Here is a 15,339-nt window from a genome sequence, read left to right as displayed (position 1 = left end):
AAATATTTCAGTTTGCAAGCATTTTTGCAGAAAAGTCTATGAAAATTAGTCTTTGGCTTCTCTTTTAGAAGTAAAAAATTACACATTTCACTCTTTTTGAACACTCAACCCCTAAGGGGCTGAAATAGAGGGGTGAAATGGTTTATGAAGATATTTAGTTGTGAAATCGTTTTTTGTAGTTACATGTATGACAATGGCTATTTGCCTTTTCAGTTAGAAACGATAAAATGCATGCTTCACTGTTTTTGGAAATTCGACCCTTAATGGGATGGAATAGGGCCGGACTGACTCTAAATCGCCCAGCCAATACCGCTAAGGTTTGAAATTTGGAGAGGGTATGGGTCTAATACTGTAGGTATTTTTTAAGAAGTTATGTTCGAAATTATAGTTCCAAGCAGCTGAAATAGGAGATGAAAGACTTTTTGAAAATATGTCACTATTAAGGCAATTTTGACGCTAGAACTATGAAGATTGGCGTTTGGTTTCTCAGTAAGAAGTGAAAAGAAAAAAGTGTTGCAGCATTTTTGGAAATTCAACTAGTAAGGGAGTAAAATAGGGGACGAAAAATTTTAATAAAATGTTTCGTTGTGTCACAAAATTTTAAAGCTAAATCTATGAAAGTTATTATTTTATTTCTCGATTAGTTATAAAGAAATACGTGTTATGGGATGAAGTTGCTATGGAAACATTACCACAAGAAAGTAAAAGACATGATTAAGAAGAACCATGGACTACTGCTTCCTGAACCAGTTTTCGGACAGAAGTACATTCACTAACCCTATTGTATAATCTTATTTAGAGTGAAAAGCTTAGAAGGTGTTGAAATTTGTAAATAACATAAAAATTCTTTTAAAGAAGGGCAAGTAATATTTATTTAATGCTCCATATCTGTAACCGACGCTAGGAAGGTTCTACCAATTGTCTAAACCATCGACGATAGAAATGCTCTCCATGGTCACGGAGCCATTAGAGAACCGGCACATTAATGTCCTCACCGTTAAAAAACCTGTCACTGCTGTGAATCGACTCCTCGATTGCCTGGTCACTATCGAATCTAGTAGATGTCGATGGCCTTCCTTCCCGATAGGATTCATCCACCTCCGTGTGGGATTGACCAAATTGATGACACTATTTCAGTACGTCTGGACCTTACATCGCATTTGGTCCATACACCGTCGGAATTTCTAAGGGAATCTATGTTCAAATTTAGACCTTTTGCTAGTGTACTTTTTTTTCTTCACCGTGTTGGCTTACAGTTCGTGGCCATTCAGCCATCTCAATAGTAATTACCATTGACAACAAAACACCCAATCTCTGAACGGATAAAGTCTTCGACACAATCGGGATTCGAACCCAGCCCTTTGCTTAGCATCCTGCCCCTCTGACTGTGCAGCTACCGAGGCGGACAAGCTCGCATACTTAAGATTTCCAGTTGTTGGGCTATTTCACTTCCACACTGCGATGCACCTGTTATCCGTAGCGCAATAGCTGTGTTTACAGCAGACCCAGAGCATTTACTCACCTAACACGTGAAATTCTTGTCGCAAAAGCTCTAAGTGTGGGAAGACGTATCGAACTTACTGTCTGAAGTCTCCTCCTAAAGGCAAAAGTAACGCATTTAAAAATTATAACCATATTTATTTAGAGAACTAGCTGCATATTTAGAAGTTAAGAAAGGTTTTCGTTGCGAAAGCGATGATCGAAAATGAAGAATAAACAATAAAAGGAGCATAATTAATAGTGATTTTGCAGTATATCTGAAAGTGCCAAACCATGGAGAAAGTTTTTTAAACATGGGTTACTAGACGGATTATGGTCTTTGTGACAAGTTGTGGTTCCCTCTGTAGTTCCAAAATTTAAAATAAATGTGAGAAGTAATTTCTGTTAACCAAAGTTCAATTAGTTAAAAACCTACTCCTGTATTTCCGTACTTGCATTATCACAAATAAAACGTAGTGCCTTCGTAGTAATGGCACTTGGAATCAGAACTTTCTTCCCACTTTTTTGTCAAAAACTAACATTTTTAAAAGTGTGGCTGTGTAAAAAGTACAAATCTGTTCTTACAAAGAAGAAAACAGCAACCATCCATGGTAACAATGCCACTTATTTCCACAAATAGCGCCTTTACGATTCTCGAATTGACAATTCATGTTCAGGCGGCTGTTCATGTTAGTATTACATTTGTTGGCTGGTTCAAATGGCTCTGAGCACTATGGGACTTCACTTCTAAGGTCATCAGTCCCCAAGAACTTAGAACTATTTAAACCTAACTAACCTAAGGACATCACACACATCCATGCCCGAAGCAGGATTCGTACCTGCGTCCGTAGCTGTCACGCGGTTCCAGACTGTAGCGCCTAGAGCCGCTCGGCCACCCTGGGCGGTCTTACATTTGTTGTTGCTTATATTAAACAGTAGTAGACAGCTAATGTAAACGACACCAAATATAATGAAAGTAAACCTTTCTGTTCGAACCCGGTCGGAATGCTATTTGTGTAAATAAAAAGCATGCTTGCTGTTTTCTTTTTTGCAAGAATCAACTTGCAAAAACTTTCTTATTGGCACTTAGACCCAGTCAGTCTCCTGGTATGGCTCTTGGAACTTTCTTCATGAAGTACTTTTTGTTTACTTTGTCTCATTCTTTCATTTTTTTTTCGGAGATGCGGTGAGTAGCATAATTCTATGGTGTCAGAATACCTACTCAATCTTCTGGGTACAAACTGATCATGTTACAACTACCCCTTTTGATTCTCCTGAGGGATCTGAGATGTGGCACTTAATGCGTTTTCCATTTCCATTATTCAGTTATATTAATCTCCGAGGAAAAACTAAAGTGAGTTATTTAACTCATAAACGTTTGAGTAGAAAAAGTTGTTACCAATTGTCTAAAAACTTCACTACAAAATATTGAGTGTGTTCGTAGTAAAACACTACATACATTTATATATACAGCTGGCTAAGACAAAGGACAGAAAAAGATTGAGACTTACATCAGCATACATTTCGACGGTTGAGTCTTCCAGAGGTTGATTTTCAAAGTAGAACCTCTTGATGTCTCGAGCGATGGTGATGCGTTCCTCCCTCTTGACGGGGATGCTAGCTGGCAACAGCCTTTGGAAGTTTGTGTTGAGCTCCCGCATAGCTCCCTTGTTCTCCGCCAGTTCTGGTGAAAGCAATTAAAAATTCTCATGCACTGGACGTAACAAATGAAAGAAATGAAGTAATCTTTCTCAGAGGAAGAGAGGAGATGTACTTTGGAAAGACACAGAAAGACGGGAAGTTCCCAGCTAGATTACATCATCGACAGATAGATATTCCGAAATCTTGTATTTAACTGTAAAGCGTACCCAGGAGCAGACGTAGAATTGACCACAACGTAGTAAACTGATGAGCAGACTGAAGATAAAGAGAATGGTCTGGAAGAATTACTGTAGAAACATGTGATATACGTAGTACTGGGCAATGATGAGGTTCGTTTGAAGTTCTCTTAGGCTGCAGATACTGCGATAATGAATACCACAGTAGCCACTTAATCTGAACGTGATTGGACATCCCTAAAGGCACAGTCACGGAAGTTGGACTACAAACATATGTACAAGGAAGGTAACGCAAATAAATACTTCAACCTATTAAAAAAAGAAGAGAGCACAAAAATATTTAAAGAAAAGCAGAAACACATCAAAGTAAGCCACTTAGGAATGAAATAAATAAGACGCGCTGGTATTCCAATGCGAAATGGCTGCAAGGAAATGTAAATGAATCGGAGAAGAAACGATAGTAGGAAGGGCTGACTATGAGTATTGTAAGTTAACTCAACCTTCAGAGAAATTTAAAGAAAAGGTGGCATCACTAAGAGGAAATACCTCTTTTAAACGCGGAGGAGAGAGCGAATACGTAGAATGAATACAATGAAGGTCTCTGCCAGAGGTAAGCTTGTATTGTAACGTGATTTGAGAAGAAACGTCAATCTACATGTAATATTTCAACAGAGCTTTAGGTGACCAGCGATCAAATAAGATAAAAGGATAGATGTGTTTCCTCGGGAATTTCTAATATAATGGGGCAAAGGGCAGCCAAACGCTCGTTCATCCTGATGTGAACAGTCTACGATTGTGTTGACATGCCATCAGAATTGCGAAAAATATCATCCACACAATTCCAGATACAGGAAGGACAGAACAATTTGAGGTTTACCGTCCATCAGCTTAATGTCTCACGCATCCAAGCAGTTGATATGAATAATACACAAAAGAACGGAAAAGAAACTCTGAGAGCTGGTAGATGACGATCAGCTCGGCTTCGGAAGAAGCTTTTCGGACGTTGTTCTTGAAAACTGAACGAAGACTTAAGGAAACACCAGAGCCATCCATAGTATTTATCGATCTAAGAAAATAATAGAAAATCGTGCAACAATTAGAAATTATGTGAAATCTAGGAGTACTCTAAGGAGGAAGACGAACTATATAGACATGCACATGAACCAAGAGGAAACAACAATATTTGAAGACCACGGACTGCGCACTTGGATTAAAAAGGATGTAAGACAGGGGAGCAGACTTTCGCCTCTACCGTTCATTCTATCTATAGAAAAAACAATGACGGAAATAAAAGAAAGGTTTAAGAGTGGGATTAAAAATCTGGGTCAAAGAATATCAGATTCGCTAATTACTTTGCTGTCTTCAGGGAAAATGAAGAACAATTACAAGATCTGTTGACTGGTATGGACAGTCTAATGACAACAGACGATGGAGTGAGAGTAAACCTAAGAAATACGGAAGTAAGAAGAGTCAGTGGGAATGAGGTAGTGGGAAACTTCTCATTAAAATTGGTGACTAGTAAGTAGACGAAGCCACTGAACTCGGCTACCTTGGAAGCAAAATAACAAACAAAACAAAAAAATTGTTCAAATGGCTCTGAGCACTATGCGACTTAACTTCTGAGGTCATCAGTCGCCTAGAACTTAGAAGTAATTAAACCTAACTAACCTAAGGACATCACACACATCCATTTCCGAGGCAGGATTCGAACCTGCGACCGTAGCGAAGCAAGGAAAGTGTAAAAACAGACTAGCACAGGGAACAGACAAATAAGATATTCCTGGCCAGACGACGTTTATCAGTACCAAACAAAAGTCCTAATTTGAGGAAGACGTTTCTGAGAATGTGCAGACCGTTTGGATTACAACATTGCATTGTAGTGAACAATTGCTGTGGCAATACCGGAATAGCAGATATCGATGAACTGAGATGTGGTGATACACAAGGGTGTTGAAAGTTAGGTGGATTGTTAGGGAATGAGTGGGCAATGATGGGTGAAGGGACTAGATGATAGGACATGATTAAGACACCTGTGAATAACTTCCTTGTTAATAGAGGAAACTGTAGTGAGTATAATCTGCAGAGGAGGACAAAGATCGGGTTACGACCAACAAATAGTCCATGAATTGCAAGTTCTACTGACTGATGAAGAGGTTGCCGCAGGAGAGGAATTCGTGGCGGTCCGTGTCTGATCTGTCAGAAGACGAAACACTCAAGGAATTAAAATACATACCCTCTACCAACATAGTTATTTCGGCATCCGCTTCGATTATTGCTGAAATTAACTGTAATCTTCCTACGTAAAAGTATCATCGCTAGGAACAAATTCAATGGTTTTATATTTATCGAGACACGTTTTGCTTCTTTTGGTCTCGAAGCACTTTTGTCCGATCTTCTTTGTGTTGGGTGAATCTGTTTCTGATTTATTGGTGCAGTTCACTTAGTTTGTATCGCACTTGCACGTATATTGTACATCCGTAGCCTTTGGTTCCATTTCAAAAGAGGACATTACAGTGCTGAAAAGTTACACAAGGGATAGTAATATTGAAACATTAAGCTGAAGGTTCTGCAGATGTAAACCAACTTCAGCTACCTGCATGAACAAGCAGGAATACGTGTCTCGGATGTATATTATTCCGCTACTGCTTTCATTCTCTAATGACCAACACAAGAAGCTTTAAGCTACAAGATTAACTACAAAATATAAGAATAAGTGACTTAGGAAAGGCATGTAACTTAAAAATACTTTGATCTGAGTTATGCTGATATTCACAATCTACAGGAGTAGAGGAATAATTTAATGCTAGTAGAAACTTCAGTACTCAAGAATCTTCAGTCCAAGTGCCGACGAGGTAAGGTATTTTCTCAGACGTAACAGCTGAGAAGGTAAAAGTATCTGAATCAATGACTCATGTTTTCTCGAAAACCAGATGACAAAATAGTGTTGTGTTTTTATATTGTATTTCGTTTAACAAATTGCTTCTGTTGGTTTATATCCAAGGGATAAGCATAGAATATATGTCCCCTTAACTAAGATTAAACAGAAGTTACGAAAGAGTACCCACTAGTGGGTTCATGACATCCTAGTGGATAATTATCACCATGATGCTACGGAATACATATTTCTAACAGCTGAACTTTCTGTTGCAAAAATGTACTGCCAGTCTCTATAAAAGTTTCCTTAAACAATTGTAAAATAAGAGGGTTCTATAAAATATTTCACTGAATATGTCAACTAAAAAAAATTGGTGGACATCAACGTGATATCAAAAGTGATGAGAAAAAGTGAAAGTTAAAAGCCTCCGTGTGAATGAAAATGCCAGGAATGTGGGGACAGCTCAGTTAATGAAGCACCACTGAAATGTAAAACATTGTTCACAGAGCATTTAAACAAACAACTAACAGATCAGGTCGTAATGAATATATTTTATTAAATGAAATTATTGTAAATATACGATACCGTCATGTTGTGATAAAACTGCCGACGTTATGGCAGCCATTGCTTTCAGTTTTCATCAGGGTAACCCTTCAAGTTACCTGATTCAGAAGGTCGGTAGTTATATCAGATGTTGACAGGGTTACACACCAAGTAAAACTTTACTGATAAGGACGCCGGCTGCGAAAACCTACGCTTTTGTAGTCCGTAAAGTTTTTGTTTAATCAAGAGCCTCTTAAGAAACAGTAACAGACTTGTAATTCCAATTTTTCGTATTTATTTGCTTGAAATTATAAGCAATACTTCAAGAAAATCTCCAGCTGCAGTAACATTGGTTGTGACTGACCGGATTACAGAATGTCTCAGTTTGTGGTCTAAAATACAGAACAAATGAGTTGTTTCCAAAGAGATAATAGGGTTTTCCTATCTTGAAATACTGGAATTTTTATATTTACACTGCATCAGTTAGAATTTCAGATAGAGAAAGTGGTGTTGTTAAATCCAGAAAACATATCGGAATTGGTGAATTTGACATAAAGCAAATACTAATTTCGCAAAAAATACTTTTCATGTTTAGTTAAGGAGAAAGCATATCCAATAGGTGTAATGCCAGTGAATGGTACAGTAACATATCATCTAAGGACACTACATGGTAATATTCATTGTGAACACAACGAATTTTACAGTGGAAACGGCAGTGGTCACTGAAGGTAATACCTGTAGCATCAAAATTATCGTCAATGTTCACTAGTTCTTTCACTAATACTACGTGAAATGTAATTTTTTTAATTTACTAGCAACAAGATTATACTCGTACGCTGAAATAAGCGTCTAACGTAGTACAAACGATTTATCGTATATGGTCTGCAATACTTCAAGATACTTTGCAGACACTGCTTTCGTCTGTAGTGAGGGAAGAAAATGTATCAAGACCTGGGCTAAATTTACGTTTGACGATTGGTGACAATGCCATAACAAAGAGAAAAAAAATCAATAGTACTCGATTAGTTAGTGGTGAACTGCTAGAGCATATCACTTAGTGTAAGTACTGAGGAGCAATGCTAAGAAGCAAAAACATTTGAAGTAATAAGTTTTGTATTAATTTCAGAAAAAAATGTTAATGAAAAGCGTTATGTTTTTCCAGGAAAAGATTTGTTGTTCAAAATAATCACGTAAAAACACTATCAGGGTCCGCCTCCATAACTGATTGGTCAGCGCGACGGAGTGCCTTGCGCAGGGGCGCGGGTTCGATTCCCGGCTCGGTGGGAGATTTTCCCCGCTTAAGGACTGGATGTTGTGTGGTCCTCATCATCATCATATCATTCCCATCGACGCGCAAGTCACCAAAGTAGCGTCACCTAAAAAAGAACTTGCACCAGGCGACCAGTCTACTCGATAGCAGGCCCTAACCACATGATATTCAATTTCTTTCACTATGAGGGAGGTGATTGGAAGAGCTCCATTTAGTGGGACTATTCTATGAAAATGCAACGGTTACATAAATGGAATCACGTAAATTAGGCTAGCGCTAGCAGTTTCATTGTTTCGGTGTTCATTATGACAACAGACTATACTCTTTATATGAGGAAAGTTTATAAGGCGAGGCGTTATTTTGTGTACAGCATCACGAAGGATGTAACCTCATGGTGAGGCTCCGAGAATAAAATACGTTCGAGATTTCATTCGCCATCGTCATACGAGACCGGCACAGCCCCATGACCTCTGGTCCCAAAGCCGATAAGTAGATAATAGCTATTACATTTCTGGCGCGTTAAAGCCAGTGGTAGTGCTCCATCTTCAAGATCTCCGTGTCGTCGCAAGGCTACATGACATATAAATGCAGTTGTCCTGATCTAGCTTGACGTTAAGTTGTTCGATTGTTGCCTTGCCAGCACTTTCTTGTGATCTCTCACCCACTGAAAACATCTGGTTGTGTGTTGCTGAGAGATTGGTACGCCAATATCGACAGTCACTACGATTGATCGACTAGCATAGAGATGAACAAGAATGGAACAACGTAATTGTGTCATCCCTGTGCAGTTCGACTCGACGTCCAATAGTGTTAGAGCCTTTACTGCTGCCAGAGATGGCACCTATGTGTAATAAGTTTTGCGTCCTGTATATCATCAGATCAGCTATGGATTTAAACATATTCCTCCTGGCATACTGTGTCTGCGAAATAAGTAAAATTTCTGTATTTGTTGTTCCTCGTGCTGTTAAATATAATGAACAGTGGTGTACAACATATTGACGGCAAACAGCACCTGTTCTCAGATCCATGTTAGTGATTGTAGTCACCTGCACCTTTTTCCATTCGCTTGCTGGCCTTCACTGTTGCAGGCTTTCGACAAACTATGTAAACTTGCCTGATAAAAATTTTCGATTAATTCCTCCCACAGCTGTAGCTCTGCTAGTGGCTGTTCAATTCGTTTTCAGTCATCTTTTCGCTCTCATCAACTAAAAATATCTTCCCACTTTTCGTGTAATAACAATAGTTAATCAAGCGGGTGACAGATTTGTTTTACTAGATTGACGTCTAAGGGATCATGTTTAGATCCGTGTGATAATGAAGATAAATTCAGTCATCTTCTTTTTGCACTTATAAACTAAAAATATCGTCTCACTTTTCGTGTAATAGCTATAATTAATCTAGCAGCGACAGGTTTGTTGTACTAGACAGACGTGTAAGGGATCATGTTTGGATCCATATGGTACTGAAAATAATTTTCGGAAAATACTATAATTGCAGTGCAACGCTATTCTTTATTATTACACAGTGTTATGAACAGGTTTGATTATGAGTTTCTTCGTTTTCCCAAATACTTGAGAAACATAGACTGCATTAGAGTGTTATGGCGAGGGAGAAAAATATTTCAACAATCATACAGTGAAAGTAGATTTTCCCTTCTTTTTTAAGACATGTAATGAATAGTAGACGTGAGAGAGAAAACTGCGTCTGTCAACAGTATCAATAAGAAGAGACGAATACCAATCACTATTTATAAACAAATGCAATGTTACATTTTCGAATATTATAAAGATAAATCTTCAGTCATTTATCGTTAGAACAGGTCATTTTTCAGATACTAAGTTATAGTCTATATATTCAGTAGTTCTCTCGGCTGTTTCGTGTGTACCTACCTCGAATGAACACTATTCCTTCGCGAGAGCAGACACCTATGATGGTAGGCACTTTGTTGAACTTGCCGCTCTTCAGGATTTCCATGGGATCTTGTGTGATGATAGCGTCCTTCACGCTGTCCGGTTCTATGATTGGCGGAAAAGGTATCAGCGACTGCATTCTCTGCTTTTCCTAATCGACAGAGACAGTCCACAGTAGTGCGGAATACAAAAGTATTGTTTCATTCGTAGTAACACCTCAGGAATTTTGGACACATTTACCCCACCTCTTTGGTCAGGCCGTTTAGTACATTCTCGACAAGCTTCTGCGCTGGCTGGTCTCTCATGAAGGCCAGTAGTTCCTCTGAACTGTCTCCCGTGAAGCCGAGGGACTGCGCCAGGCGAAACGTCCTGTCCTTAATAGGAGCCGACACCAGCTCCAAAGACGCCACGCCGCTTTGGCAGATAACCTTGTGGAATAGACCTGCAAAAATAAAATAAAATAAAATAAAATAAAATAAAAAATAAAAATAAAAAAATAAACAAAAGATTACGCTACTGAACAACTATTCATTGAAGTATGTTTAAAGTCCGCGAGACATTCTCGTGAAAGTAATATTAGGATCAGTTGATCATCTGATAGAGATTATTGAGGTTGTTCATTTCGCATCGCTTGCAAACATATAGTTTACTTGACATATAGTACCGCATACGGCTAAGTTAGTAGGGTGTTTGCCGGCGAAAGACAAGCGTTTCTGGTTCGAGTTCTAGTCAGGCACATAGTTTTAGTCTGTCAGGTCGTTTCGGACACATCTCGTTACAGAATGAACATTCATTCTCCAAGATATGTTCTGTCAGCCACTTTGAACACAAAAGAAAACAATCTAGCAGATTGAAAGTTTGGATACCTGGCATGGCGGGTCTTGAGAGAAAGTACTACTGTAATCACGGGAGAGTTCGTAGACGTGAAAAACTCTGCGAGCTTTATACGAGGTCGCCTGAACCTCCATCCCTGCAGCTCCAAGCGGGACACAATCGACCTCTACTTCTGAGTCACGGAACATGTGCGGAAGTGCCGTTTTCCGACTATGCGCACATTAAAAATGACTCGACGCGTATCATCAAGCTTGCCACAAGATGGCCCCTGTTTCATCTGGCATTGTCTTCGTTTCATACAAGACTCAAAATTATTGGAATAATATTGCTTCGAGTTCACTTCGTTACGGCTTTTAGTCGTTTAGAAGACAGTCAGATTGACAACAACTTGTTTATGGAGTGTGGACACCCTAGACTAACTTTACGACAATTACTCATTACTACTTGCCGCAGTGGTGCAGGAAGTATGGACAACGGTCAGACAGTTCATAAAATTTCTTGAATGATTCCAGTGTCATTTCAGATAAAAATGAATACTTAGGTCTTTATTAGGTGAAATGTTTTCAGATCTTAGCTGCTTGGAAATAACGTGAAACTCTATTAAGTTCCATGAAAGTTCTTGTTTTGAAATCAAATTCGTGTACGGAGAATTAAAAGAAGACGGCATTTAATTTATCGTTTCTGTGATATATAAGGGGTATTAATTAGATTGAAGGTCCTTCCTGTACGTACAAAACGCAGCATGTATGAATCCAACTATTGATGCGTGGCTCTTAGCTTTGACTTTGTTTACAATTCAAGCAAGTGTTTGGGGGAATTGTATGAATTGGTATAGATAATTTTAGAAGTTAAATGTTTTATTTAAAATTTCTACGATATTTAATTAATACAACGGGAAATTGCAACTAATTGCATTAGGATATTGATACAGACCCCCTTTCGTTGGAATTGGTAGTCACATGAGATTGCTTTCTTCACTGTCGAGAACAGATATGGTGATCCAATGTCTGGGAAATGGGCTTTTGGAGCCCTATGATTATCGTAACACATGTGAAACGCGCCAGTTGACGTCAGAATCTTTCCGTAAGTAGAGCAATTTAAAACTTATAAACGTCGTATCAAACCTGCACTACTATACATACGTGGCGTATTGTCGTGGGGGCTCCGAAGAATATTTCTCTGCATGTTTAAAAGTGGAACTAGAGAGTGGAACACATGCTGGTGTCAACTTTCTTTCCTAGGTACATAGCTGGACTGACATCAAGAGACGCAGAACCATGGTAAGACTCCAGATTCGCATTCCGGGAGGACGGAAGTTTAGTCCCCGCTGAGCAATCCAGAGTTAGGTATTCTATGATCCTGTAAATCACTGAACACAAATACCAGAGTGGTTCGTTTGAAACGTATGTGACTAATTTCGCTCCAGGTCCTTGTGTACCGTCTTTTATGACTTCGTCCATGAAGGGAAGTTATCTCCTTACCTTCCACCTTTTCGAGACCGACCTCAGTAATATACACTTTAGACAGAAACAGTCTGAAGAGCTTGTAAGGGTGTTTCAGGAAGGTTGTCCTCAGAAATAATTTTCAAGGAAAGAATTCGATACGTTCCGACATTTCAGAGCTACTTAGCGTTGGAATTACCCAATCGGGTCATCGTGCGCGCCAATTTAAGCAGTTGCACCCAGTAAAACGGAGTAACGCACAGACATCTGCGATCTCGCGAGTTACAATTTGTTCAATGTTCATTACCAGTTAACATGTGCCTTTTTCAGAAGTGATAACTTTAAATTAAGAAACCAAACGAATAACACCTGTGGTGTCCGTTTCTCTCACAGGACGCTTGGATTTGTACGCGCAATGAAGTGATTGGCTAACTTCAGTGCTAATTAAATCGGAAAGGGCACACTGTATCAAATGTTTTTTCTTAACAGATGTTTCTCAGTACAACGTATCCTGCAATACCTCTACAAGCTTTTCACGTTTTATCTTCATACTGTCTGCCAGATCTATATCAATACTAACAACAAATCTGTAAAACAGTCGTACCTGTCTGTCTATGATCACACTAATCTCCAAAGCTACAAGACGAATGTTCATGCGGTCTTAGCTAGTAACCGAGTGTATCTTTGTGTACCATATCGGCTTCAGTTCGTCAAAACTGGATCAGAGAAAAGATACCGTGATTTGATGTTTTACTAAACCTTTTTCAGTCTGTGCGTCTGTATGAACACGCTAATCTCCAGAATCACAGGATGGATTTTATGGGGTTTTCACCGGTAATTTCAGCTTAGATATGGACACCGTATAGGCTATATTTAATTAATATTGAATAACGAATAAAGTTATTCAAACATATTATAAAAATTATGAGTACGTATGAGTACGTATGTTCCACATTACCCACCACTAGACCAGTTTCAACTGAAGTTGGTACACACGTCACTTACTGTATGGGAAGCATCGCTGTGCGAGTGACAACAAAATAACTGTCAAGGAGGTTAGTATCGGCGTGAAAAAGAAATGCATGCCATGCCGCGCGCATACCCAGAGTTTATATCCCGTGCTTGAGAACTAGAGCACTTAACTGACTTGAACAAATTTTGCTAACAATTTCAGACTTCTACAAAACTTCTTCTGGCTGACAGACCCCCCCCCCCCCCCCCCTTGCACATGCACACACACATTTATCGTCAATGGAGACTGTATTCGCATATAGCACTGAATTTGTGTGCAAAATTATACCACCGAATGGGACGTAGTGTAGGAGATATAACGTTACATAAACAAGGAACCTCCTTCAGAGCGAGGTCGCATGTTCAGATTGTATAAAGGCTCATTTGAAAGTGCTGTGTTAGCAATTATGACAGGACAGATATTGACTGCTAATAACTCACCATGTGCATCAGGAGTGTCCGAGAGTTGTAGAAATCAACCGTCTATGTGGCGTATGCATTGCACTCCACAAACTCGGCCATTGGCTTATCGTGAAACTGACTAGTTGCAAATAGTGCCATAATAAGTTTTATAGGCACAGAAAAACCAACATCTGAGTTTGAGCAATGTCACGGTCTTTTCAGAAGGGATAATCTGAAGAGGTATGTATTTTACACGCAGACCAGATATCAAGCAAAGTCAAGCTATTTTGACCAGCTACTGTGCAAAAGCAGTGCTCACACCACAGTTGTAATTCTCTTACGCCCATTTTCGCACGCTTTCAAATGGTTCAAATGGCTCTGAGCACTATGGGACTCAACATCTATGGTCATCAGTCCCCTAGGACTTAGAACTACTTAAACCTTACTAACCTAAGGACTTCACACAACACCCAGTCATCACGAGGCAGAGAAAATCCCTGACCCCGCCGGGAATCGAACCCGGGAACCCGTGCGCGGGAAGAGAGAACGCTACCGCACGACCACGAGCTGCGGGCCGCACGCTTTCTGTGGCGTAAATATTCGCTATAGCCCTCGCAAGATCACACATGCAAGAATGAATCGTAGGGAATAGAGCATCGCTAGCTTCTCATTGCGCAAGAAATAACTTTCTAGCCAACTTACCATTCTGAGATTAAAGGTCAGCATAATTGCATACGATTGGCTTCTTGATACAACTCTCTTGGTACCTCTAATTTCCAGGATTCCATGTTTAGTTTCACATACATTTCGCTTTCATATACCCACCGATCGGAGTCGAAAATAATTCCTTACTGAACGGTTCGTTTATCTCCCCCACACATTTTCGTGCTGATTCCGCAGTTTGCTGTGCATCGTCAACTTGACGCTTTGTTGAAATTTCGTTAGCTTACGTCTTCGAATTCCAGAGCACTGCTTGAAGTAATGCAGTCATCCACTGCTTCTCTCGAAACCACTGTAATTTATGCCGCGCAATTTGATATGCGTAACTTGTAGGCCATTTTCATGTACATTCTGTAAACTGTCGCTCATCTTTGAAACGCACAAACACAAGTTTTTGTAACATGTGGGCCTTGTTCTCTCTTCAGTATCCCTAGTTTTCTGATGCACTACACGGTTATATTGCTGCGGATTTATTCGAAACCGAATTCACTGCAGACGGGATTTAAGGCTCCATGCCCGGCAAGAGTAATGAACTACATGGCTAGCCACCTGTGTCAGTATCACTTTCGCTCGTTGTCATCGTTGTCCTCGCAACGTAAATTGTCTGCACAGTCGAGCTTATACGACACCACAATTACAATAACTCTTCATGCAAAAAACCTAATATTTCATTTGCCAATTCTTTCTCACTCTGCGAAATTCCTTGCGTTCCTTTCTGACGAAATGGCAACTTCGGTAACTGTTGTTGTAGATATAATGCAATGTTTGCTTTGTTTATCGTTGCCATTGGTCTGGTTTTTATCAACACCACTAGCACTGTAGTACTGTCGGTAGCCTCATTTTGCGCTCACCATTGGATACTTCCAGTCTCTCTCCCCGTGCCGTTAGCAACCGGTATTATGTCTGCAGCCGGTATTACATGGGGCGTTAATGCCATGAACATCATTGGCCTTTTACGACTTCACACTCAAGGGTTTCCTTGTGATATGCGAGAAAAAACTATCGCATCGTGCAT

The 15,339-nt window shown here is 39.6% G+C and overlaps 1 protein-coding gene across 1 annotated transcript in view; it reads right to left on the bottom strand.

The window, feature by feature from the left end:
- LOC126457725 (juvenile hormone esterase-like) overlaps positions 1–15,339 on the bottom strand; it is a 69,617-nt gene that overhangs the window by 15,862 nt on the left and 38,416 nt on the right. The window contains exons 5-7 of the mRNA XM_050094261.1: positions 10,161–10,357; positions 9,895–10,066; positions 2,991–3,163 (exon numbers count right to left, since the gene is read on the bottom strand). Of these exons, the coding sequence (XP_049950218.1) occupies positions 2,991–3,163; positions 9,895–10,066; positions 10,161–10,357 (542 nt within the window). The remainder of the gene's footprint in view (positions 1–2,990; positions 3,164–9,894; positions 10,067–10,160; positions 10,358–15,339) is intronic.

Source organism: Schistocerca serialis, chromosome 2, assembly GCF_023864345.2.
Source record: "Schistocerca serialis cubense isolate TAMUIC-IGC-003099 chromosome 2, iqSchSeri2.2, whole genome shotgun sequence".
NCBI classification, from domain to species: Eukaryota; Metazoa; Arthropoda; class Insecta; order Orthoptera; family Acrididae; genus Schistocerca; species Schistocerca serialis.
The sequence above is the reverse complement of the archived record's forward strand: the minus strand, read 5'-3'. Positions and strand labels throughout refer to the sequence as shown.